Below are 26,159 nucleotides of genomic sequence, written 5' to 3'. Positions count from 1 at the left end.
GGGAGTTCCAATGCCCTAATAATGAAGTTTTGTAGATAAAAGGCAATAAGGATCATTAACTTAATATGATCAAATATGAAATATGACATTGTGTTTACAATTTAGCTGTATCTGGCTTATTTCTCTCTGGTGCAAACTGTTCATAAATTATTATTGAGATGATACTGTCCCCCATAAATGGAAAAGTGCAGGATATTGACATTTTATTAATTTGGAACAAGAATTTATAATGATGTGACATGGCTTAATACTCCTTAGCCAGGTACAGTAACTCTCTTTTCTCTGCAATCACATGGTATTACAGGGCTTCAGGTTCAATTAACATACACTTAATTTGGAATACTAGTTTGTAGTATAGGTAAGTTCTTTTTCATTTGCAAAAAGGGACATCTAGTCAGGGGTAGCATGATCTATGCAGGGATTGCTTGATTTGTAATTTGAAGTTGTAACAACATTCCATTTGTATGCTATTGAAAATGTACAACCTAAGCAAATCAAATATCATTTTGTGTTACTATTCTGTTTTAATAGGAGACCTGTTCAATCATGGCTGAACCAATTGAACAGTTTTCCCAAACTATAAAGAACATGAATAACGCTTATCAATTTGAAAAAAACAAATAATGTACATGAATACAGTGGTTCAGTTTCACCCTAATTACTTTGTGTTAGTGGTTGGTAATTTTGAATTGGTGTCGATAATATGACATACTTCTCCAGTTTTCCAAAAAAAATAGGAAGATCATCTCACTAATTTCTTCTCTCACTAATTGGTTGTTTTTCTGAGACTATAACTTTAAATCTTTGTAATATTTTACAGGATCAACACACAAGATTAAATTAATCTGCCAACATACTTAACATTCTTTTCTCTGCCAGCTTCTGGCATTTGCCAATAAACCAGTTGTATGGGACATCTTCGCCCTGTGTCTTTAGGAAGTCATTATCTTTTTTTGATCTAGGTGCAAAAAGAAACATCAGCAAAGTATTAGCGACTTCTTAATATACAAATAAAAAAAAATTGGGAAAATCACCCCCTACCCCAGCCGTCAAATTAAAAAAAACTGACTGAGGCAATCCCCCATTTCTAACATCCTAGTAAAACACTGCACAACTCATGAATAATTGATGACATAATGTCCTTTCCCATATGATCAATTGTATATCATTATTCATATGAATATTTAACAGTTAAATTCAAGTGGTTTTCCACACTATACTTAATTTTTACATATGTTATCAGAAAAGACTCGTAGATGACCTCGTTCTTTAACATCGTAGAAGAGCCACTACTTCATCGGCCATGTTAGGTAAGAAGCATTTGGTGCAGAATAGTTTAAGCAAAAACGACATTTGACCTAATATTCATGTAAAATAGCTCAATTAAGTATTATAACAGGCTAACCATTATGTTTCAATACATGCCAATAATTAATATCAACACAAATGTCCACAAATCATCTGATCATGCACATTTCAGGGTAAAATAGGGATAATTTGACACATTTGTTTACCAGAATAATAACAACATGGGTGCTAAAATATCTGATTGAGACTCATCTGACAAATCTCTCTTGCAAGTTTCCTTCTGTAGTGAGAGCGAGAGATTAAATTTTGAAAAGGAATGGGCTTGAGAAGTTAGCCTATGTTGGCAAAGGCTCTTAGTATGTATATCCAGCCCCCCCCCCCCCCAAAAAAAAGGTGAAACACTGACCTGTTCTGAGAATTTTGACAGATTATTAAAAATACTGTATGAACTATACAGTGATGTCACTGAACCCCACATGGAATATTGTTGCTACTGAAAACTAGCTTACTCTAACATACAGATACATGCAGTAGTCAACAGTATTGTGCCTGGCTATTAAACCATAATTATGATAGGATGGTATACATATATAGTAGACACAGTTGTCAACAAAGTTCTTGTTATTGAACTTTTTACTGTCTAGCTTGTGACTAATATGCCTAATACACATGATTACAAATTGAAACTCATGGTTTTAGTAAGTGGAATGCTGGAATGAATGATTAAAAGTAAATGGTCCATTCCATTAATTGAGGTTCCAGTTACTGACATTTATGTGCCATTTTATGTGCCATATACAGTAGTCTTCCACATTGTTATGCTTTTAAGCTTTATGGAAGACTTCCCTCCACTTTGTACTTTTGTGGCAAACAAATAAATAAATAAATAATTAACTAATACTAAAGTCAAACATGGATCCACAATTAATGGAAGGTTTGTCAAGACTTCCTGTGAGTTAAGCAGATTTTTCTACCTTGCATCGTCTTTGAGGTTCCTGTGATGTATTTTCTTCTCGTGGCTCTTTTTCCATATGGTATACTTCCTTACTGTAAGAAATAATATCATATCACATCAAATAGTAGAAGGTACTCAGTACTAGTAAATCACAGTGAAAACTTACAAAAAACACAAACTATTTTGAACTGACGTACAAGTGACCCTTGATACAATCTATACTCTCCTGCACTTCCATGAACAGGCATCTCTACACATGGAAGCACTTTCTATAACTAAAATGTCATGCTTACTATAATTGCCCAAATTCATGCAAAAGCATTCAGCTTTGATATTATGATATCACAATGCACAAGTGCTTCATCTGTCCCCACAAAGAGAGACACTGAACAGACACGGACCCATATTTAAGTGATCTTCAGCAGACCACAATTAGAGTTGGGGTGGAGTCTAGAGTAATATCTATTTGCTAGAATTGAATGTGTAGGAAAATTCCTCTTGACAAACCATCCCTGGTACTGTGTACCACAACCACTTTGGGGTTGATTGGTCAAGATGCCCAAACAAACAATAATTTTGGCATCGGTGGGTAAGAATGAAGTACAACTGGTAGTCTGGTAACCAGTGAGATTTGGCCAAATCTTTATCCTTATATCACTATGTGTAGAGAACCATATGATGGTAAACTATGTTCACAGTGTTTCAAAATAACAATTTCAGAGCACCAGATTGGGATTGAATGTCCATACAACAAACAACCACCAGTCATTGCCTATCAGTTGTTAGCAGTGGAAGACTAAAACCTAATGAGCAGCACTGCTAAAATATACTTTGCATGTGCTGAAATGATGTGTGATCTAAAAATAATTGAGTAAACATAAAAGGAATTAACATAAATACTTCTATCCCTCCTATAAATATTGTAGTATAAATTTTTGCTTTAATGCAAATGGTAGAGATTGCAGTCCATACCTTTTTGACCCTTTGAAGTGTTGCGACGGTTGCAAACAGGGATATGATCTTCATCTCCATCACTCTCCTCATTAGTTGTTACAGCTAAAATTCAAAGCAGAAGACAGAGCTGGTTTACAGCATTATATAAAACAATATACTGGCAAGATAGTCAGAATAATGCATGTTATTTGCTCATATATTTATGATCAATATCAATTTTATGTTTTCATTTCAATATTTAGCAAATATGCCCAATACAGCAGAACTTTGTCATGTGATTGTTTATCAATTGATATGCCATGTCAAGACCAGCTGTTGCACATAGGTGTAAACAGGTAAATCTTACTTTCCTTAACAATGCATTCAATTTGCTGTAACAATTGAGTGGAATATATGGTGTAATTATAATAGCACCCATAATACCTTGATTTGTCTCCACCTCTCCCCCAATTTTTTCCAACATGGGTTAGCCATATCCATGACATAACATTCTTCATTCAATTAATTTCCAAATGAATAAAGACATTCCAAATGCAATGATCATATCACAAGTTGAAATATTTTAATGAAAAGAATATTAAAAATGTGGATAATTCACATTGGAGCTTCATGGTGGAATGTTGGCTTAAGTCAAAGGTAAAGGCAATTGATTCCACTGGTCCAATTTAATGAATAATGATGGTACAATTGCTCAATACAAATTCAACAAAGCATTACAGTATGTATCATGTACACAGTAATAGATGCATGTAGACATTCACATGCAAAATGCTTCAGACAAGTGACAGCCTACAGCATATAATAAATATAGACCTGAAATGCTCTCATTTTAATAATATTATTTCATACCTGTAAAATTGTGCTTCCCGTTAAGAAATACAAAAAGAAATTTTACACTCTAAGATTTTTCTGCAAGTGCATCTTTTTGTTTTTATCAAATCTATTGTGGCCCTTGCTCACACATCTCTGGTCTGTGTAATGTTCCACTGGAACAAGTCCAAATTTTCCAAATCAATTATCAATAACTTTTTAAGTGTGTAGTGTACTTGATATGAAGCTGTTGAAAGTTTAAAATCTGTTCAGCTATTCAATGTATACTAGGTTGCTGCGTGAATATGGAAGAATCTCCTTTGTACTTAACCTATTCTCACATGTCCAAAAAAAAAGGACGGACTGCCTCCAGTTGACTATTCACACCATGCGCATGAATCTGTCTTGAATAGGTCTGTTCATTGTACAAATCAACAAAACACTCATTGCTGCAGGAATATAGCTCTCGAAAGTTATTGTACAAATCTCACAGCCCCACACTGAGACGGACCTACTGTACCACAGGTACAAGTACCATCGATAAACAGCTCTCTAAACCACCATGCAACAGCTCAAACAATTTGTTTGTTTCCTTTTGACAGATGAGATCAAAACCTATGTTCAGTTTTCCCCCTTAACACAGAATCCCACCACGCATACAGCCTCACACAGGTCTAAACAAAAAATAGAAGTTTCAGAGCACAAGTAAAGCAGGTTGGAAGTGAAAGTCCTAATAAAAAAAAAAGCAATGCTAATTGCCCATTAGGTGTTGTCGGTGGATAAAACTACATGCTTATACCTCTGATAAGTAGTAAAGTTGTTAAGTGAACTGTATTTTGTCAGGGAGTGTCACTACTCAACAAGCCCCATAGGGTTTTTAGTACACTTCCTTTCACAGGTTTTGGTTCTTATCTCCTATGTTGTTATATCATACTTATGTTATATAAAACAATATAAATGAAATGAAAAAATGAAAGAAGCACTTCAAAAACATAGTTGCTCTAAAAATTACTATATGTGTGAAATAAGAATAAGCAAGTTACAAGGTGTTAGACATATTCATCTACTTCTCTCCTGTATATGTGTTCTATTAATTGTGGTTTCAATGCAAATGGCAGAGATTGCAATCCATACCTTGTTGACCCTTTGAAGTGTTGTGAAGTTTGCAAACAGGGACATGATCTTCATCTCCATGACTCTCCTCATTACTTGTTACAGCTAAAATTCAAAGCAGAAGACAGAGCTGGTATAGAGCATTATAAAACAATATACTGACAAGATAGTCAGAATAACGCATGCTACTTGCTCAAGTTCCTTCAAGACAGTTGAGTAAATATGATGGGTGAAAACAGTAATAGAGGGTAGAGCAGCTAACTATGATAATGGAATTAGATGAAAAGCAGGACTGCATTGAAAAGCTATGAAGAAGGAGAGGGGCAAACAGTAGTTGAAACTGGTTGGAAAAGCCTTAGGGGTTGAGTTCATTATAATAAGCACTTCACTTTTATCATGCCATACTCAATGGTATCAATCCTCAAAGGTTTCAGATATGATTAAAATACAGTATTACAAAATGGGGTCTATGGCCTCAGTTACTCTACCCCATCCTTTTTCCTCATGGTAAACCTTTTCCCTCTTCAGAGCTTCCTTGTGGGAAATTAGCTCTCCACAATATTCTACTAGGAACTCCCCTTTGATGAACTTCCTATGTGCAATACTCCATAACCTGTAACCACAAAATATGCAGTTACAGTTGGTCAAGTTAATATCATTTTCTGGCCATCATAGTACTCACAATAATATGAGAGTTGATTACAACATGTAATTGACATTTAGGCATTCACAAGTAAAAGCCCTGTCAACCTAATAATTTGGAGACATTCTTGAATCATCTATTGTACCTCCAGGTTTACGATATAGTTTGTACCCATGCAATATGACAAAACCTACATGAATGACCCATTTTCAATTATTTTTTGTACCTGTAGCTGATTTAAAATGATCTTGTGCAACAACAGTTAAATAACTAATGACATAATGTGTTGTCCTACCTAACACTATCAACTACTAGTTTGTACCAAGTAATCTATGTAATATATCATGCTTACAAAATATTGGAAAGATAAACTATTGGAAGACCTAACGATAGGGCTCATTTACATTTCAAGACCAACATAAATTTGAGTCTGATGCTAACATAGTGCCCTTCATGCACAGTATTATCATGTTTATAAGCACACATGTAGTACATAGGCTATCTGACTGATTTTAAATTGGTGGCACCACTAATATGAGATTTTGCCATGTACTATATAAATTCTTGTTAAAGTATAGCTTCATACCAAATATTATGCAGATCATTGGCATGGGATCATGCCAAATTAAATTGAAAGTTTACATTAAGCCCCACATTCAAGGGAGCAGCTGCACAATGCACATATCTACTACCCCTGACCAACATGTATACATTTACTGCAATGCAACATGTTTTAAGCACATACTTTTACCATTCACAACACTGTTCGTCAAATACTGTGAATAATTCAAAAAGCTCAACTAACATACACACCAGTGCTGTTGTATTTGAGACAAATTTAGACTCAACAATAACGCCATCAATAAACTGGACTGAAAATAACCATTTATCAACTTTGTTAGTACAGTAGTGAAAAGCCTCTTTTAATGGCCCCAAACTTCTCTTTACACGACATCTAAGTTGCATCGGTTAGAAATATATCATAAAATTATAATGCTTTTGCAATAAACATTTCATGGTGCAAGAGCGGATTTAAAACAGCAGAACTACTTTCAAAGCACTGAAACATCCACATAGGCACTATTTTTTTTTTCTGGAGGTATAGACCCAACCATGCACGCATCGCCTGACGTTCGGCTACTGCTGGGCTTGGTCTAGCGAAAGGAGGATCACCCGGATCGAATGTTTGGCTCATCGCTTTGATAAGGCGTCATACTTAAGACAACATACTGAAGACAAAAGTTTGAACTTGGCATCAAGATGGCTTAACTTAGTTCAAGACATACCTTTAGTTGCCACCTGAGGCTTGAAGTTAGATTTGCAAAGACAATCATAGGAATATTTCCACTCCCAGAGATGACAACCCTGAGGATCAGAGACCAGACCAGAGCTGATGTTTATTTTTTTACCAGTGGTTTTTAATATTTGTGTAACTTTTTGATGTGCAATTAGCAATTTAACGGGTGAGTGAAACCATGCTGTCTCCATTTTTTTTGTACTCTCCCCAATGAGATCAAAGTATAACCGTGCCATAAAGTATTATTTTAAGCAAGTGTTGTAATAATATTGTAGGGTAAGTGTATCCTTACCCAGTAATGTTACTGAAAAATTAGGTCCCGATCGAACAACAATTGCATTTATTTTTACTAGGCCCTAGTTGCTATCGTATCACTTCCCAATCCCATACTGTGCGAATATATTCTACACTATAGGGCAGCTGGTCAAGTACCTTACTAGCTTCACTGTTTTACCTCTGTTCGCCTGTCCTGCCCCTTCAATCAATTTTCACCGCCCAGTCCCCCATTCATTAGCACTTATATTTGTACTTCCCTGTCGCCAACTCCATAGGTTTATATTTTTCTTGCTAAATTCCACAGTTCACTATTCACTATTTGTATGTGCATATCGTACGCCTGTTTGAACTTGAGAGTTTAAACTACACATGCGCAAAGCCTCAAAACCTGATCCAATATTTACCCTGGGCTCTTTGCAGTGTCTGTAAACAACCAGCTCCACGAAAATTACAGTTACCCAGGGATAGGCTATATCAATAACTTTCTACGAAATATGCATTAAAAAAATCCTTTAAATTTGACAATGCAGGAAGTTCAGTAATTTACCCAGGAACCTGTTTTAAAAATTACCAAATTTATTTTATGCAGGGTTCACCACAAATAAGCATATTCTGAAAATTTTAGTTGAATTGCTTCACAACTGGTCTGATTTTCATTGTGAATTGCTTCCCAATGGGTTTGAAATATTCACTAGAAATGCCAGTTGTTGCATCTGTACCTGTACTTGAAGTTCCTCTTTTGCATCAAAAAAAGGTTGGTAGATTAGAAACTAGAAAGGGAAATTGTGAACCCCCTTTAGAGTTGTATATTCAACCTCAACCATTGACAAGTAGAGTGATTCAAATGAAAACTAGTCACATTTTTTAACAAGCAGAGTTGAGAGCTATGAAATTCACTCAGTTGCACGCACTGATCAAGGTTTTCAACTCAAAATGGGATGTTTAGATTTGCAGCTACAGCAAGGGACGTGTCCATTCTTTATTAATTTATAATATAAGACTATCATGATATTCCACCCAGTAATGCAATATCTGCCAGAAGTATTTGTTCACAAGCAGAAGATATTTATTGTGTAATGGATTGTTCAGGAATGCCAAAACCAAATAGTGGATAAAGTCATGTGTATTATGTGTACAGAAGCAGTTTAAATGGCATAGTTTGTATATAGGTTATAATAAAGGGTTAGCCTGTCATTTTCTATGAGTTACTGTGTATGTACATTACCAAAAATGTTATTTACATGTATGCCTTTAATGCAAAAATATAGGAGTTTCATTTTGTAGCTACTGTAGGCCTTTTCTTCATAATAGTACCAACCATTGGCAAATGTGTTTCACTTTGTAGGAAAGAAATACTTTTTTTTGAGATGTGCAGATGAGTTTTTGCATCTCTCAAATGTTTCATATTGATAGGTCAGTATTTACCTTTTAAAAAACATGTGTAGATTTATTTTGGTGTGATGTAGCATAAAATTTGCAACTTGTGGATTTGGCCAACAATTTATTCAGCGATTAAATTTATAGTGGATATTAGTGAAATTACTAGTGATTGCTCGAAAAGATTGGAGAGTTGCAAGCAGATCTGTCAAACCAGTGGTGACATGTGAATACAAAGGGTTGACAGCACCAAAATTAATGCACGTAACTTTTGACTGCATGTTACTTAAATAGCTTACATGTGTGTGCGCACATGTGCATGCACACATGTAAGCTATGTGTGCATGTGCATGCAAGTAAAATATTCAGTAATCATCATATCCCGAAATGGCCTACATAAACAAAACCCAGGAGTAACTTTGAAAACACCCTTTTTGTATTTTTCACTTGGGGTGCAGGTAATGATTTGTTTGTGCAGGTAATTTTTGTTTAACCTACATGCACAGGTGCATGTACAATTTTTTTTTTGTAATTGGAACACTGGTTGACAGTCACCAGTTTATTACACCTCTGTTTATAGCTCCATGATTACACATTCAAGAAAGAAAACAGCCTCAGGCCATACCAATTACAGGTCACTACATCAAACCACTATACATCTGTTGCATTCAATTCAATACCATGAATGCCATAATATATTGACCAATCCCAAGACTTCTAGTCATTAAAGTTACAGTAAATTCATCAAATCTTTGACATGGCAATATGTGCACCTACTCTAAACCATGGCAGTGAGGGAAGATCTCACCATGAAATGTATAAATGTCCCAATGCACCAACTCACATATCCATGAATGTAAACACCTGTTCCAACATGCATGACCATAAACATAATACTTTTTATAGAACAGGTTCAGCAGATGACTCTTTAGTTCTGTTTCTCGTTAGACATAAATTTGGCATCCTAATAACCACATCTTAGATAACAATTATTTTACCTCTGTGTGAAAGCATCGGTGACTAAAACAGCTATGTAAATTAGTGTACTGGTTTCATCTTAACAAGTTCTAAGTGCTGGGCAGAAGAGTAATAGAGACAGAAATTGCCCTAGGATTGATTACAGATAAAAGATAAAAGTGAATCTGTGTAAGAATGGCACTGTATACTGTGTGGCACAGTGCAGCACAGTGTAACAGGAACTGGAATAGATACTTACCAGTTGGAGTAGTTTTATGTGGTTCGAGTTAGTGTTAATATTCACTAACAGCTGTATGCCGTTCTATGCCATATACTGTGTAAGGTGGGAAGGGGAAAGGGTAACGACAATGTTCGCTCTACATTAGCAACGTAGGTTTCTGCAGGTTGATATGTACATATGCTTTTACTTTAACCTTTGATTTGGTCCATGACACTTGCCTTTAATGATTAATGTGTAGTCGATTATATGCAAAGACTTGATGGGTCAAGTATCAATGCTCACTTTACAGAGACAGCAAATGAATATACTGTTATCAGTGTTCTTTCTGACAAAGTAATCTTGAATTTCAAGGTAATGATTCTCATGTCTGCTTTGGTAGCATACTGTACCTAGTTTTGCAGATACTTTTCTAGGACTTATATTCCGAGAGCACCATTGGTATTCATGTGTAGCCTTACCTATGGACAATGGTGACATATTTTAGTGTGTTTCACAGAACATGAGTCTTGAAAGTAGAATGCATAAATATGCTATTGTTTAAGTGTAAAATACATTTTAAAAATTTAAGGGTTGGAACAGTCCTTTTCCTTTCATTTACATCAAACCTCTCATTGACCAAAAATCTTTCACTTGTATTCTTTTTTATCATATCCTTTTTATATTCATGATGTAAGATCTTTTTATCATGAAATTTGTTTGATGTAACTTTGAAGTTTACCTACTTCACAAGTTAAAGAGAAATTTGTTCAAAACTTTCTCAAGGCAAGAGGGATGTTATGAAGTGATATTTTACACCCCCCTCCCATGTACTTTAAGTTCTTATCAAACAAGATTATTTATTCCTTTGCACTATTGACCTTCAACTTTCCCCTTCTAGGGTAGGGTACTACAGTTCCCAAAATTATAGATATACTTTAGAAATTGTTCTGTCCATTTCCCAGATGTATACAGTACTGTAAGGAAGGTTCAGAAAAAGAAAATCAACTAAAAATTAGGATAAAGAGTTGTTTTCATTCTCACTTTGTGATATTTGGACCGGCGAAGACTAGAGAATACCCAGAGTTTTAGCAACTGCCTAAAACTGTATGATCTGATCTATTATTTACGTCAATGAGTTTCATTCAATCTGGGAGTCAAACAATATAAGAGAAAACTAATTAATGATAGCCTTTAAACTTTGTTTCTAAACAGATATGCTTGAATTACAAATAAAAGTATAAAAAAACATAATCAATGCATCTAATCAATGCATATACTGTACATAAACAGAATAATTTGAATTCGCGCAAGTGAACCCTGCACTACATTAGATCGAAAAAGACGTGCAATTAAACCAAACTAAACATACTAAATTTCCCGTTACTTCTACATAAAATATCAATACAAAAACAACAACTTACTTCTTTGGCAGTATACTAAAATTTCAAGCTATAATAACTTCAGACTATCAAGCTTTCCTGAGAAAAAACGGTTAATAGTTCTTACAGTAAACAAATCGACCGTGTAGGAATGTCGTAATTGTTTCCTGAGCGTGACCGGAAATTAAGTACTAAAATATGATAAATGAAAAGGTTAAATAGAACTGAAGGTAGCATACGCCCATTAAAAGCCCCATTGACTTACACACTAAATCACAAAAGTAATGTGGTCTCTAAGTCTAGATAGAAGTTTTCACTAGCTAAACGCTACCCATCACCGGATAGCTGACAAGTTGGCCTTTCATGGCACCATCAATTTTCCGTACCATGACCATGAAGATTTTTTGCTATCCGAGCCGGAAGTTTTCGTCACTTGTAAACAAACCTCTTCACTCAGTGGTAAACAAATTTCCTACGCTGCTCCCGGGAGGCCTAAAGGGGTCTAAAATTGCCTCAATTGACCCAATTTTCTCACCACATGTACTTCCATTCATGCTCTTCAACATGCAAGCCACAAAAAACTAGATTATGATTGATAACAGGTCACAAAAGATGTTCTCCCGCTGCTTTTCGGCACTTTTCCTGAAGGAGAACAATCGAGCGGATTGATATAGACTCTAATAGGAGTATGCCACCTGAAGCGTGCAGTAATCCCGACTGCTCGCAACATCATTCATCAGTGATAAATTTGTAAATGTTCTTTCTGTTCAACATTAGGGTATATTGAACCAGTCACTGTTGAGATGCACATCATGTGTCTGTCCAAGCTTTTACAACTTTCGGATTGTTTTTCTTGGGATTTATTATTTCTGGAAAGTTAGCGGAATCAATCAGACATCAATTCCTTTCTTTCTAAAATGCACACTAAACATCCTTCAAAATAGCCCTCTTACTGACCAACGCGTATGACTCATCACCTTGACCGAAAATCCTGTGGCTCTGTGCGGACAAGTTGGTTGGACTATTTCATTCATCAGGGGGGGGGGTCTTAAACAGTTTTTCTATAATTAGGATTGCATTAGATAAATTAGTTGGTAATTACTTGTTTCAACATTTAATGATGCATATTCTACGGTCATTTTCTTTGAAATAATATTAAGTTCGATAAAATATGACGTTTTGAAAGCGAATCTCGGCTGTGGCGTTGTAGGTGAACACTGTGCATTGTGGCTGTACCCTATTGCAGAGTACAGGATACAGTACACATATTATGTAACGGCATGCCCACCGAAGAAAGCGTAACTTGTATTTTTCTTAGAAGATATTCGATTGGATTGTACTTGGTCCGATTGAAGATAGTGACCAATGAAAATGAATTTAACATCAATTTAAAGTTATTATATATAAAGAAAAAATACTTCCCAAAACCGTTTGAACTAAATTTGTCAATGAATATTCAAGAGGAGGGTTACGCAAACAAAGTACGGCTATCAAATGGTGATTTTCTTCAGTATGTACTGTGTGTAATCAATGAGGGTTTTGAGTTCGATATTTATTAACCTTGCATCGTAAATCACCCAAGTCCGGTGGAATTTTAAACTGTATTGTTAAGAAAAGAACAGAACTTGAGAGACAACACATTTCTCTGTTTAGTGCCATTTGAACTAAGTTTTTTCGGTATAAACTGTTCACGTTATGGCTGTAGGAAAATGGTCTATATGGTAAAGTCATAGGCCTAAAACTGCGGCGGTCGAACTCAGTTCGCGTGCCACACAGGGAATGGCGCTAAGGAATTGATATGCCTGCAATGGTTGTTATGGGTATGATTTAATGAATTGTTTATCATCAGTATCTTGAAGTAATTTTACAAAGGACTTTATTGAACTTTTGTATTACAGAAAAAATGATTTGTGTTGTCAATGGAACTCTTTAATCATTTTCTTTTTGGGTGGGCGCATTATAATAAATTTCCCCCGCGGGCAGCGATAATGCCATATTTTTCCAAGCTTATAGGTGGTATTTGCCACATAGGCCACTAGTTAGTATTGGTGGTATTGTTAACAGGTGATTTGAATAAGTACTTTCAGAGAAATCCCAAGATAAATGTTTTGTTGCAATAAATGACCTTTTTTCCATACAAAATGCAGTAGGCACTAGGCCTTTATAATTAGGCTAGTCCAAAATCGGTAAAATAATGAATCATTGTTTATCAATGAAGCGCAACCTAGCTCAGATATATATTCATATGTGAAAAAAACCTATCCATACTCCAACACAACTCTCTTCTAAGTTTCCGAATGGCCCTGATGCGAAACGTTTGGAATTGCCCTAGTACTACTAAGTACTAGGCTAATAAATACACGATAATATCAATTAGGCCTATGATAGGGCTAGTTACGTTTTAACTAAATTAGGCCTAACGTTATGCACAGCCTATAGACCTAACCAGCTGGCGTAATTAGGAGAAAGCCATAAATAATAGCCAAGGAGAGTGTGCTTCGAAAATATAATACGGCCGCTTATGCCATTAAATGAACTACGCAAATAGTTAACTTACCGTTCTTCCCGCGCCGTGTGACTCGCACATCTGCATTTGGATGGACTGTATCTAGGCATATACTCGATAGGCTAGCTAGGCACGATCGAGGTTCGCGTACGTATAGCCGTACTGCGCGAAGAGCGTAACGTTATAGAGGGCCGGCTTCTCATCGGTGCAATAAGATACCGTGCAATACAATATTGGCAATATATCTTCATTTTCGCTATTCATTGCTTAAAAGAGGCTAATATATTTTTCCTTTGGGTAATATGTTTAAAAGGGTGATTTTATAATAAAGATATACATATCGATTTTCATTTTAAAGGCCATAATCAAAATGTTGCCGAAAGTGCTGTTTTTAACACACGCACATATAGCCAATATCAGAATGCCTATCTTCAATGCTTTCTAATTTACCTAGTTTTTAATTAATTTTTATAAATCTTAATAGAAACGAACATTTTTCAACCCCCCTTGACTTGCTTCCAACAATATTTGCAGAATGTAACTCTATCGTTCCAATTTAAAAGGCAGAACTTAGGGCGACAGTATATATGTCGCCCTAAGTCAAATGGTGCCCTAAGTGCTATTTTTTTCACATGAAGTGTTGCCTAACGGTCGGATTTATATATATATATATATATATTTATATATATATATATATATATATATATATATATATATATATATATATATATATATATATATATATATATATATATATATATATATATATATATATATATATATATACACACACACACACACAACAGAACCCCAGAGTGTCTCACATTCTCTCTGTTCGATACATCAAATTTATGTATTATTCTCCCGATGGAAGTTATCGAAGTAATTGGTTTACATAGAATATCTGTTCTCTCCACTCATACTACTATTGACCATTATAAGTCTTTATTTTGGTTGTTGACGTAGTCCTAGTTACAAAAATTAAATTTTAACTAAAATATAAAAATTTCAGATTGTTTCTGTCAATGACTGAAATGAATAATTGCAATCTATCGTAGGTGATGTTTAATTTGCCTTTCTTCACTAGGCTATTCACAAAGTTGACCTGTAGATTTTTATTTGCCAGGCACCTTATTAACAGGTACCTGGGAAATCCCAAGAACGAGGAAATAGCGATTCAATACTGAGCGGGTAACACTGATATCCTAAGGACGATACTAAAGTAAACTATTGAATTTTCAAATCCGAAATATATCCGATATATAAAGTTCTTTTCATCGGCTTGATAGAGTTGTCAAATCAAAAAGTAAACAGAAATAAAAGACTAAACAAAACAGTTAGTGAAAAAAAAAACATACAATGAAATATTTAAAGCTTTGATAAATTATGTAAACAAAATTGCTATTTTTGTTGATAGAAATGGCAACTACAAATAATTAGGTTCCTATTTCGAAAAGAAATTATGTAATTTATAGTACCGTTTGTGCCTGTTTCAAGTAGAAGAAAAATATCAAGTTAAGAATCATCGATGGGGGAATTATTACCGTGAGAATCGCTATTAATTTAGGTTTTAATACGTCACATATATAATGATCAAATATGGATTCCGAATTAAGAAAAGAGATCTAATAATTCAAATCTGACATCTTTGAGATCTTGTCAGATGGATTGTAAATTCCTTGGCTAGTTTACTATACCTCATTCCACTGTATTGGCGGGATTACAAGGAGCAAGGGGAGGGGACTTGATCCCACTCTTCTGAGACCTTTTTGAGGGTTTTGTAAACCAATTTGATTGGTAACTTGGTTGGTTATGTCACAGCAATACTGACAACTCTGCGAAACCGTTATACTTATTTATTTGTCATTATATGTCATATTGTTTAGCTTAACGATGCCAAGAAATGAAAACTAAACATGACGTATGGTCTTGCATCATTTCAATACCTTTTAAGGCATTGACTTGTACCGTACTCTAATGGTGCCGTGACATCTGAACATAACCACGCGAGCCACATCGACTGCCCCTGACAGGAATACTAATATAATAATATGCCTAGACTAATCAGTATGAGAATGGATGCCTAGCACCACTGTATCATTCCGGGTCATTTCGTATCAGGCTTAATTGCAGCATTATGGATTTGACATTCATTCCAACCTTATACTGCAAGAGGTAACTTTGTACAATGATGTACTTGTTTAGAAGACATCGTGGAGGTTTAACCTCTCTGTTTCTCATCATTTTTATTTCCAGCAGCGTGTCTTCTCAAGAAAGGGTAAGTTTTTTCCTTTACTTTTATATTTCAGTTGTAACATCTGCAAAGTTACCATTTCGATGTTTAAGCAGAACTCAATTGATTGTTTTCGATCTGCGATGTTAAACCTTCTTACACTCTCCTTTGGTAATTTACTTTCACTTGATTTATCTAAGAGTTAAAAATATTACTTCAAAAATGCTAACTAAAAGTAATTATAAAGTCGAATTTGATTGAGTCACACATACTGGTTGTTAGTTTATCGTTTCGCGTTTTGAGTTTTCTATTAGTTAATCAAACAGTAGTATAGAACACATTTACCAAACGAGTATATTTTACATTATTCCCTTAATTTCTATAATAATGACTCTGTTCAAGAAACCATCAAACGGATTCTTTCAATTGAAGTACATATCATCAATTCATATAAATTTAATTTGCGAAATATAGATAAACTGTGAACAGAAAAATATATTGTTGTTGAAAATAAAACAAATGCGGAGTATCTTCGTTAGCCGTAATTTGTACTTAATATACTTGAATTATTGCGCTTTTCGTTGTTATAGAAACGTTATATTTTGACAGACACGGAGGAAATAGAAGGAAAAATTCAATATTAAAATAATATACCTATAAATACCATAAACAGAAAATCGTTGCTTTTATATAGGCTAATCTAACAGCAAAATGAATTGAAGAGGTTTAGAACGTTAAAGCAATGACCTATGTGTCTACTTGTCTTACTAAAGTATGTCTGTAATGCTCCAACCGATAATCTAATTAATAAATACTATTCAACGACATTTTCTTTACACAACAAACATTGTTATCTTACCAAATTCTTACGTTGTAATTTTTAAACTTAGATTAGTTATGATTAAGTGCTTTAATCAATAAATTTCTTTAATCTTGAAAATCCCGATCCGACCCATAAACTGAATTTACTTTGAAAAGTCTAGACTTTTTCGTAGACACCTGCTAATTATAGGAAACAACTTTTGACTTTACTTCTGACACGTTGTTTTAATATGTTGATGTACATACATTTAAATTCCGCTATTTCGCATCATGAAAATGTTACAAAATATTCAACAAAAGAGAAATCTTGACAACGCAGATTTGGTTTGCTAACATTTACTAACGAGTCAAAAAAAAAAGCAACAGTACTTTTTCTGTCCGTCATTTGGAGATATCGAAGATTCAGGCGGTGCGATTTTGAATAGATATCTGAGAATATTCAGCTTTGACGAACATATGCCTTCTTGAAAACTTTAACTTTATCTTACAAACACCCAGTGGATATGAAAGAGCCATTTTCTTTGAGTTTCACTTATTTGGTGAAACACACAATCTTTCTAAAACAATAGTCCATTCTGTCTCTGGGAACGCAGTTTAATATTCTGTCACCCAAATTCTTCTTGATTTACTTTATTGGAAAATCATGATAATGTACCGTTGTAGTCTTTTGCAAAAAGTCATTGCTCAGGATGCCAACTCTTGAACTTAGAAAACTTGTCGAAATATCATGATAGCGTATCGAAGTAGTTAATGATTTTTTTTTTAATTTTTCTGTGAACAATTTTATTGAAAAAGTCATTACACAGGATGCCTGCTTTTGAACTTAGAATAAGTGTTCAAGTCATTTTTTCAAGTCAACTCTTAGTTATAAGACAATACATTTTGTTATCTCATTATTAAGTCAACCTTAATGTCATGAACAGTTACTTTAGTTACAGGATAATTGATAAATGCCTGTTGTCGTCTATGCCCAGACAACGTTTTTCAAAATTTAAAGGACAATGTTTAAGCTAACAATTCTACAAAATACTTAGTCAAATTACGAAATAGTGATAGCATTTTCTTAGAGGTAGTTTCTTCTCTAAAGTTAACGATGAAAAACTAAAGGTTAACGAACCGCTGCAATAAACGTCAATCGATTAGCGTATTGTGTACATTTTGTTCTTTGTAATATCAAAAAGCGTTCTCGGTGGCTGGCAAACATGTTTAAATCTACCTTTTCAAAGAATGTTTCGTAAGTTCTAAAGATGCATAGTCGATTAAAGAAAATTGTTCTAATTCCGTTACATTAAATACGCTGTCGACTAAATTAACTACTTAACTAGTATAATTTATTTAGGTTGTATACTCAATTAATGTAAATGAACAATGGCAATAAAGAAAATCAAAAGATATACTAACTTTACTCATCTAAACGTTGCTGTTGTAAGAATTGTCAATTGATTTAATCGCTGATGTCGTTGTTAGTTCATTGTTGCCACAAATTTTCATCTTTGTCAGATTTATCCCAAACAGCTGCATGATATCAAAAGAGAATTTGCTCTATTAATAACCCCGATCATTTAATGTGTGTAAAGGTTATATATTTTTTTCATTGCTAGTACAAAGAACAATTTCAATTTAATCCAAATTCGCGAATACATAATGCAGATGTGAAATTTGCAAAGTATTTATATCAACTTGTTTCATGTGAATTAATTAAATTAAACAATTTACAAGAAAAATATGTTATTATGAAGATTCTAACGGTTCTTTTATATAATTATGTTATTACGTTATTATACATTAGAACCAAATCTTTATTAACCAATAGGTCTCCTTAAAAAAAATGTTTTAAACTATAAAAGTCATATCAAGAACGTGATAACCTACTGGGCATATAGTAAATGTTCATTGTCTAGAACAAATTGATGGGCATAAAAACACTCTGAATATATGGGATATTAAAACAAAACAAAATATGTTTTCAAGACAATGCTAAACTCAAACCTTAACTTTCATCGTTTGTGTTTTGTACTGAGAGAAATGCCATATTTATCGGATAACTTTTAATCTTCAATATTCAACTGAATTCACGTAAAAATTAAAACTGTGTATCATACTTATTGTCATACTCCTCTACAACTCAACCAAACTTTGTCGTATCTATATTGTTTTTCTTTTTGTCTTCAATAAACGACAGCTATGTACTAATACAGATACATGACTGCGTCAATAACTCTACTCTAACTTGTCCTAAAATAACAAGCAGCTATGGGAAATGTTGCAATTGATACATGAGAAAATAAAATAAAAAGTTGGACTAACCTAACATAAGACAATGGAAAATAAGAAAAATATAACGTTGACATATTTTACTATATAATTGCACACTGTACTTATTGGACGATCATTGTTAATACATATTTTTGACCTTATTTTAGCCGGAACGTCAAAGGAGCATTAGTGACTACGGAGACCAAACGTTAAGTAAGTGTTTCTATCATATTGAAAACTTCAAAACTCTAACAACGTTGTAGCATTTTCTTACCCTTAGCTGCTCTCCCTTCTCCCTCCTCCCCTCTCCCTCCCCTTTATCCCAACCACAAGCTAATCTCCAAAGACGAGTGAAAATAATATTGTTTTTATTTAAGATACAACTATATCATAACATTTTGAGAATTTCCAAACAATTATGAACGTATATGATATACAAATCGTTTGGGAAGTATCGTCAAAGATATCATATGTTGTTAACATAACTATTGTGAGTATAATAAGCACTATGTAACTTCAAAGACTTTTAATTTCAAAGAATGTTAATTTCTAAAGAATGTTAATTCTAAAGAATGTTTCATGTTAACTTCTATCATATTAAAAACTTCATAACGTTAACAACGTTGTAGCAACGTTATAGCAACATTGTAGCATTTCTATCATGTTAATTTCTATCATATTAAAAACTTCAAAACGTTAACAACGTTGTAGCATTTTCTTACCCGTATATCCTCTCCCCTCTCCATTCTCCTTCCCCATTGCCCCAACCACAAGCTAATTTCCAAAGACGAGTGAAAGTAATATTGTCCGTCTTTAAGATACAACTATATCATAAAATTTGGAGAATAGCCAAACAATTATGAACGTATACGATATAAAAATCGTTTGGGAAGTATCTTCAAAGATATCATATGTTGTTAACATAACATTTGTGAGTATAATAAGAACTTTGTAACTTCAAAGACTTTTATTTTTTTTTTAAAGAAAGTTTGTTTACTTTAGTACTTTTTTGTTTATGAAAATTATGATGTATAGGATACGAAATTCGCTCAAAAAAACTATTGATCGCCTTTAAAATGAGGTTTTTAATTTGCTATGTAATATTCAAATGCTTAACTTACCAAATTTTTCAGGGATATAAGATAAAACGAGTGACTTCATTTACAAAAAAAAATGGAAAATGTTTGAAATAGTATAGACCAGTAAGTAATAGTAACTAGATTTTAAAATCACATCTTCGTAATTGCCCATGCCAAAACTTTTATATCGTGATCAGGAAATGACGCAAGTGGTTGTGAACATTGACAAAGTAAACAATAAAGGTAGGCTATATGATCTCTGTTGTCAAACAAGTGTCTCCGGAGTTATGAAACCTCTTAGCTTGATGTAAGTTATGCTTATGTTGTGTTACCTTTTCCTTTTAGCGTCATCGTTTTTCCTCTACCAACGTGCTGAATATCCACGAGACTGCCATGAAGTGCTTAGCCAATGTCCATCGTCTAGAAACGATGGTGTTTACGTCATCAAACCAGACGGCTATCCTGAACCTTTTGAAGTATCTTGTAACAACAGTCTAGGTGATGGTGGATGGACGGTAGGTGTTGTATTTTATACTGTGAATATTGTATTTACATTGCAAGATTTGTCACCACAATTGAAATTATTCTTGTTGAAATAATACATTTCTCATACTACAGAACTTTTCATATCATTATGATGTAATAATATAAGTTTGATGTTACATTGGGCTCGGCAAGCTTTACACCATATTTATGTCTTACAAAAAGAGGTTGGTCGAATCATCTGTCATGCTCTTTCGCAAAAGCAGTCAAAAGCACCATACTTATATTCCTACATGGTTTTCCAATACGTTTTAATACTTTCCACATATTCCTGACTTCAATAAGAATACTAAATTGCCGAAGATGACACAACTCATATATTGGTAATATTTATATAGTATTCTCATCAATATACATTTGGTGTGGTTTGTAAGTGATTTCAATTTGTTTATATTATCTCATTCTTCTCTTCCTGCAGGTTGTTTGTTCCATGTTTCAGTATAGTTTTGCCTTTCTTTTGTTTCACACTTGTCTTACAGGTAATAACTAACGGTCTTGCAATTCAATCAGTTTGATATTTTTATGTCTCAAATTATTTCAACAGGTCATACAGAGACGAGAGGATAATTCAATCAACTTCAACCGTACGTGGGACGAATATGAAAACGGTTTTGGTTTCCTTGCTCGTGAATTTTGGCTCGGCAATGAGAAGATATCCTACATCACCAATCAGAGGAAATATCAGCTACGCATGGATATAACTACAGAATCCGGTTGTTCATTCTTCGTGACGTATGAAACTTTCCGCATCAGTGACAGCTTCAGTCATTACAAACTGGTTAGCACCGGAGAGTATACCGGAACAACAGGTGGGTTATTAAACCTTGAACTTCTTATCTGGACACGTTACTCGCCCGAAGTGACATTTAATATGTTTGATAACCGTTAAACAGTGAAATTAAAATATTGCGATTTTTGCCGTTCACACATGTTTCAATAATTCGATGATATTAATATGTTTGACCTGCGGTGTGATACAGAGCGGGAATGTTTCGCTTACTAACGATATACTTCCCACCTGAACCAACCTTACATCCATGCCATTAACCAAGGTACCTTTAGATGAATGAGCTCGTAGTAATATTTAATATTCATTTTGCAGCATGTAACTTTACTTTCATGAGCACGTTGTTGGCCACTGCTATCAAGCACTTAGCTCAGACTTAGTTTCTTCATAAATCGATGTATTTTGTTCATCTAGTAAGGGCAGAGAGCGGTTTGCTATTTATTTCATTGGTTTATTTAGATATGTCGTTTTAGCTGTGAAGCATGTTTCGCATTTTTATACAATATCAAATGATAATTTATGAACATGATGTGTTATTGAGATAATAGATCATCGTACACTTTCCATCAAGCTTTCCTTTTTGATGTCGTGGCTTAATCGTTATTCCTATTCCAGACCCATGCATCGAGTGGTGTCCCACCAACAAGGTTCTCAACAGGTGTAAATGAGAAGGTTCATGTGCCGATCCTACATGTACCGAATCATGCTCTAGCACACCCACTTGCGTTTGTCCCGATGGGTTCTTGATGGACGGGGAAGACTGTGTACCTAGAGAGAATTGTAGTTGTTTCATAGAGGAAGCAGAGAACGGTCAAGGAGTAGTCCTAGCGGTAAGATACCATTCCTAAATGTTTACGTATCAAACTAATTTACAATGAGAAGAAAAGCCGGAACAAAACAGTTATTATGGTGCTTGAAATGATTCATTTTAAAAACGTTAAATCTTTACCCTGCAGCTGCTCTAATTTTATGAAGGAATGTCACCTATTGCACTGCTCGTTATACCTCGACTTGGAACATTGAGTATTCCCATTGAAGGATATTATTATTTTGCATCTACTTGACAAGGCGTACCGTTTTATCTCGTTAGGAAGGTGAAGTATATGTGAACCCTTCTTGTACCAAACGATGTTCCTGCAACAGCGGTCTGTTGAGCTGTGATGACACATACCGGTGTAGTCCCAATGGTAACTGTGAGGAACGACAAGGCTTATCACAGTGTTACTGTAACGTAGGATACACTGGAGACGGGGTCCAAATGTGATCGGGCTACTGCATCAGACTGTCAAGCATATAGTACAGAGGACTCCAACAGCATTCGACTTATACAACCAGCAGGGTGGACAGGCAACCCATTTCAAGTAATGTGTGACGTCTCAGATGGAGGTGGTTGGTTGGTATGTATCTGTTATTGTCATTTTTAAAGATAACAAAGGAAAGGAAGTTGTATTCTTTCTCTTTTGTCACTGATGAAAACACAATTGTTACTGTTATTATTTCTTAAATATTTATTACTAATATTATGTTATCATTAATTTGTAACGATTAAAGCCAACTTAACAAATAGGATAATTTAAAACTGTTTGCATACTAATTTGGTTTATGGACACCAGTATGTCTAGAGAACATCTGTCTTAAGTGTATTTATTTTGGCTTGCGAACGTTGGTCTGCTTTTTTTTTTAAAGTAGAAGTATTATGCATGATGATACTCCTTTCAGATCCATGGGTTATACACAACACAACACAATCATGTAAACTGAATGGACTTTTGAGGGTATCTCAACTGGGATAATTGCAACCATCTTAAAATGTAATAAAATTAGTTTATATATAGTTGCGTCTACCTTTTTGTTTGTGTTACTATAATTACAGGTTTTCCAGCGACGTGTTGACAGTAGTTTGAGTTTTCACAGAGATTGGAATGAATACAGAGAGGGTTTTGGAACTGCCGACGGCAATTTCTGGCTTGGCAACGATAAACTTGCAGCATTGACGAGCCAAGGTCAATATGAGCTAAGGATTGATTTCTTTTCAAAATCTGGCCAATATCACTTTGCTAAGTATAGCTCCTTCAGCATGGGCAATGTGGATACTAATTTCAGACTAAGTATCAGTGGTTATGACTCTTCAAGTACAGCAGGTGAGTTCCATTTTATCTTCTTTCTCCAAGTACATTCTACAATCTGATGTGCATATGATCATCATAACGGATGCACTTGGCAACTATTCAGAGCAATTCTAATTTTTCAACGTGCTATATTAGAGATTACAAATACTTAGATTTTATAATAGACTTATCATGACTATCAAGAACTGATAGTCCAGATATATTAAAATCATGTGCTCATTTTCGGGTTCAATTACATCTTGAAAATACTGAAACTACACATAAGACGTAGCCATATTCTATGATCTGGAAAACTTTCTTCAATTCGTTTGCCTCGACATAGAAAGGAAACCCAACTATAACCAAATATCCCATCTCATGCAGATCACATAGATAATGTTTACATGTTAGATTCATAGACTATGGTCTTTAGCTGTGTTTAACTGGTCTTTGGAAATATACCAAGATATAGCAGTAGGCAGAGTAAAGAAAAAACCGAAGAAAGAAAAACAGAAACTTTTAAGTTCGCACCCGTTGAAAACAGTTACATGTCGAAAGACGATATACTTATTTGATTGCAAACCTAATTCACTGTTACGAGTTAATGTATGGCTGCGAATGGTTCGCAATAAGGTTCCACGCTATACAAGATCGATCGTCACAGTAATTCGTACCAAAGTCAGTCTATTACTTCGAGAATGAACAATTGTATTGAACAATTATCACATGCTATAACATGAAATATATAAATGTCTACACTAATATGTCGTTCATTTCAGAACGTTTATTTTTAGAATAATGTAGCGATAATTTTAAATCGATTACTGGTTGCAACCAATAATGAAACAATAATGGGACACTGTTTTTTCTGTTATAGTTGGGAGAATATCGAAGTAACTGAACATTATTATTTCAAGTATACCTTTCCAATTTTTATGACAAATCTAAAACAAAGAAAAATGGAGAGATTTATAATGCCCAAATATTACGTACAAGTCTCCCTCGTAAGATATAAAACGGTTATTTTTCCGCAAGTGGAGCTTTAATCATTGTGCTAATATTTGGAATCCTTAAATAGATACATAAGTACTCCAGTCAAAGTCTGAAGTTTTCAAAATTGTAGGGATCGAATCACAGTTATATAAACTATTATTAAACAATTGGTTGATATTAAAATGAGGTCTTTCGATTTGAATCAAGTCAAATCATGTTAAAAGAATGAGTTCCGATTTACGAAAATCCAAAACATTGTAACTACTTCTTTTTAAAATATTATAACATGTAAAATATATGAGGTGACAAGGACTTTGAAGAACCTTTCACTGTGTGTACCCTCTTTTAATATGTAAATGAGGTCCATGTTGAACTCCCACAAACTGATGCCTATCTTTACATATGAATACGACTAGAAATAAATGCTCTTCTAAATAATTTTAATTTCCTGTGAACGACTTGCCCATTGTTTGTAAAAGGGTGTCTTAATATTTAAATAAAACACACTCGATTGTATGATGCATTTAGTTACTCTATGACGTAACCATTCAGTCTCCGTGTCATATATTAACATTGAGTTATATTTGTTGCAGTTTTCATACATACAATCTGCGACAATGCTTTCATTGACCCTTTTCTTTCTGTTTGCTTATCTAGGCTACAACGCACTTGGTCATAGTTATCACAATGGAGAAGCATTCTTTACACGTGACCGTGACAACGATGATTGTTCTTCTAATAATGCCGCTAATTATAAATCCGCATGGTGGTACAGTTATTATTATTGTTCTTCTTATTGTGACCTCAATAGACCATACACTGGATCTTATACCATTTATTGGTATTATTTCCCTGGAGGGAATAACAACATACAGTCGACGGAAATGAAGATACGACCTCGATCCTGATGACGTGATTCAGAAATAAAGTTATCAACAAAGTGAATATTGTGTCTACATTTTTACTGTGAAAGATAATTTAACAAAAAAGTGTTACCAAAATCTGAAAACGTCTCCCTTATTGTGAGCACTCGAAATTTCTATGCATGACATTTTTTCTTAAAAGACAACATGGAATGAGATAACAACAAACTATCTGAATACATTTGACAGTGAGGTTAACTGTAACAGAACAATGAAAGAGTGAAGGACCATGAAAAGAAAAAAGCCTGGATAACGGACGTGATTGAGTTAAAGCCATGTCAAATCACTCTACCTTATCTATGGAAATGTACATGACGACATTTACAAGGATGTAAAAACTTTGCATTAGTCTCTTCTTTTTCCTTTTGATAGTTCGGAGTATATTGCCACATGTCTAACATCTAATGTAATTCAACTGATTCATATCAACGTATGAGAAGTTCAATCACCATTACATATAGTTACAACAACGCTTTTTGTGAATTCTGTTTCTTTTAGTCACTTTGTAAATATGATAAATTAAGACACATCCCTCTGTAACGGTGTTCCGAATAAAATGCAGACCGAAACTGATAAGTCATATTTATGTTTTCACTTGAGATCGTGTAAGTTACCACTAT

General features: G+C 34.3%; 2 protein-coding genes across 2 annotated transcripts; one reads left to right on the top strand and one right to left on the bottom strand.

Annotated features, from left to right (window-relative positions):
* Positions 1-568: 568 nt before the first annotated feature.
* On the bottom strand, positions 569-14,422 carry LOC139973580 (uncharacterized). The gene is made up of 6 exons (XM_071980369.1): positions 13,847-14,422; positions 7,070-7,148; positions 5,162-5,245; positions 3,236-3,319; positions 2,283-2,355; positions 569-958 (listed from the first exon to the last, which is right to left on the bottom strand). Exons 1-6 carry the CDS (start codon positions 13,880-13,882, stop codon positions 841-843), a joined length of 474 nt encoding a protein of 157 aa, XP_071836470.1. The 5' UTR covers positions 13,883-14,422; the 3' UTR covers positions 569-840.
* Positions 14,423-15,968: 1,546 nt separating this feature from the next.
* On the top strand, positions 15,969-26,009 carry LOC139974239 (fibrinogen-like protein A). Its single transcript, XM_071981249.1, has 8 exons — positions 15,969-16,073; positions 19,274-19,319; positions 20,531-20,700; positions 21,273-21,537; positions 22,131-22,345; positions 22,606-22,912; positions 23,389-23,656; positions 25,274-26,009. Exons 1-5 carry the CDS (start codon positions 15,984-15,986, stop codon positions 22,181-22,183), a joined length of 624 nt encoding a protein of 207 aa, XP_071837350.1. The 5' UTR covers positions 15,969-15,983; the 3' UTR covers positions 22,184-22,345; positions 22,606-22,912; positions 23,389-23,656; positions 25,274-26,009.
* The last annotated feature ends 150 nt before the right edge of the window (positions 26,010-26,159 follow it).

Source organism: Apostichopus japonicus, chromosome 9 (genome assembly GCF_037975245.1).
Source record: "Apostichopus japonicus isolate 1M-3 chromosome 9, ASM3797524v1, whole genome shotgun sequence".
In the NCBI taxonomy this organism is placed as follows: Eukaryota; Metazoa; Echinodermata; class Holothuroidea; order Aspidochirotida; family Stichopodidae; genus Apostichopus; species Apostichopus japonicus.
This window is presented reverse-complemented; position numbering and strand designations above follow the sequence as displayed.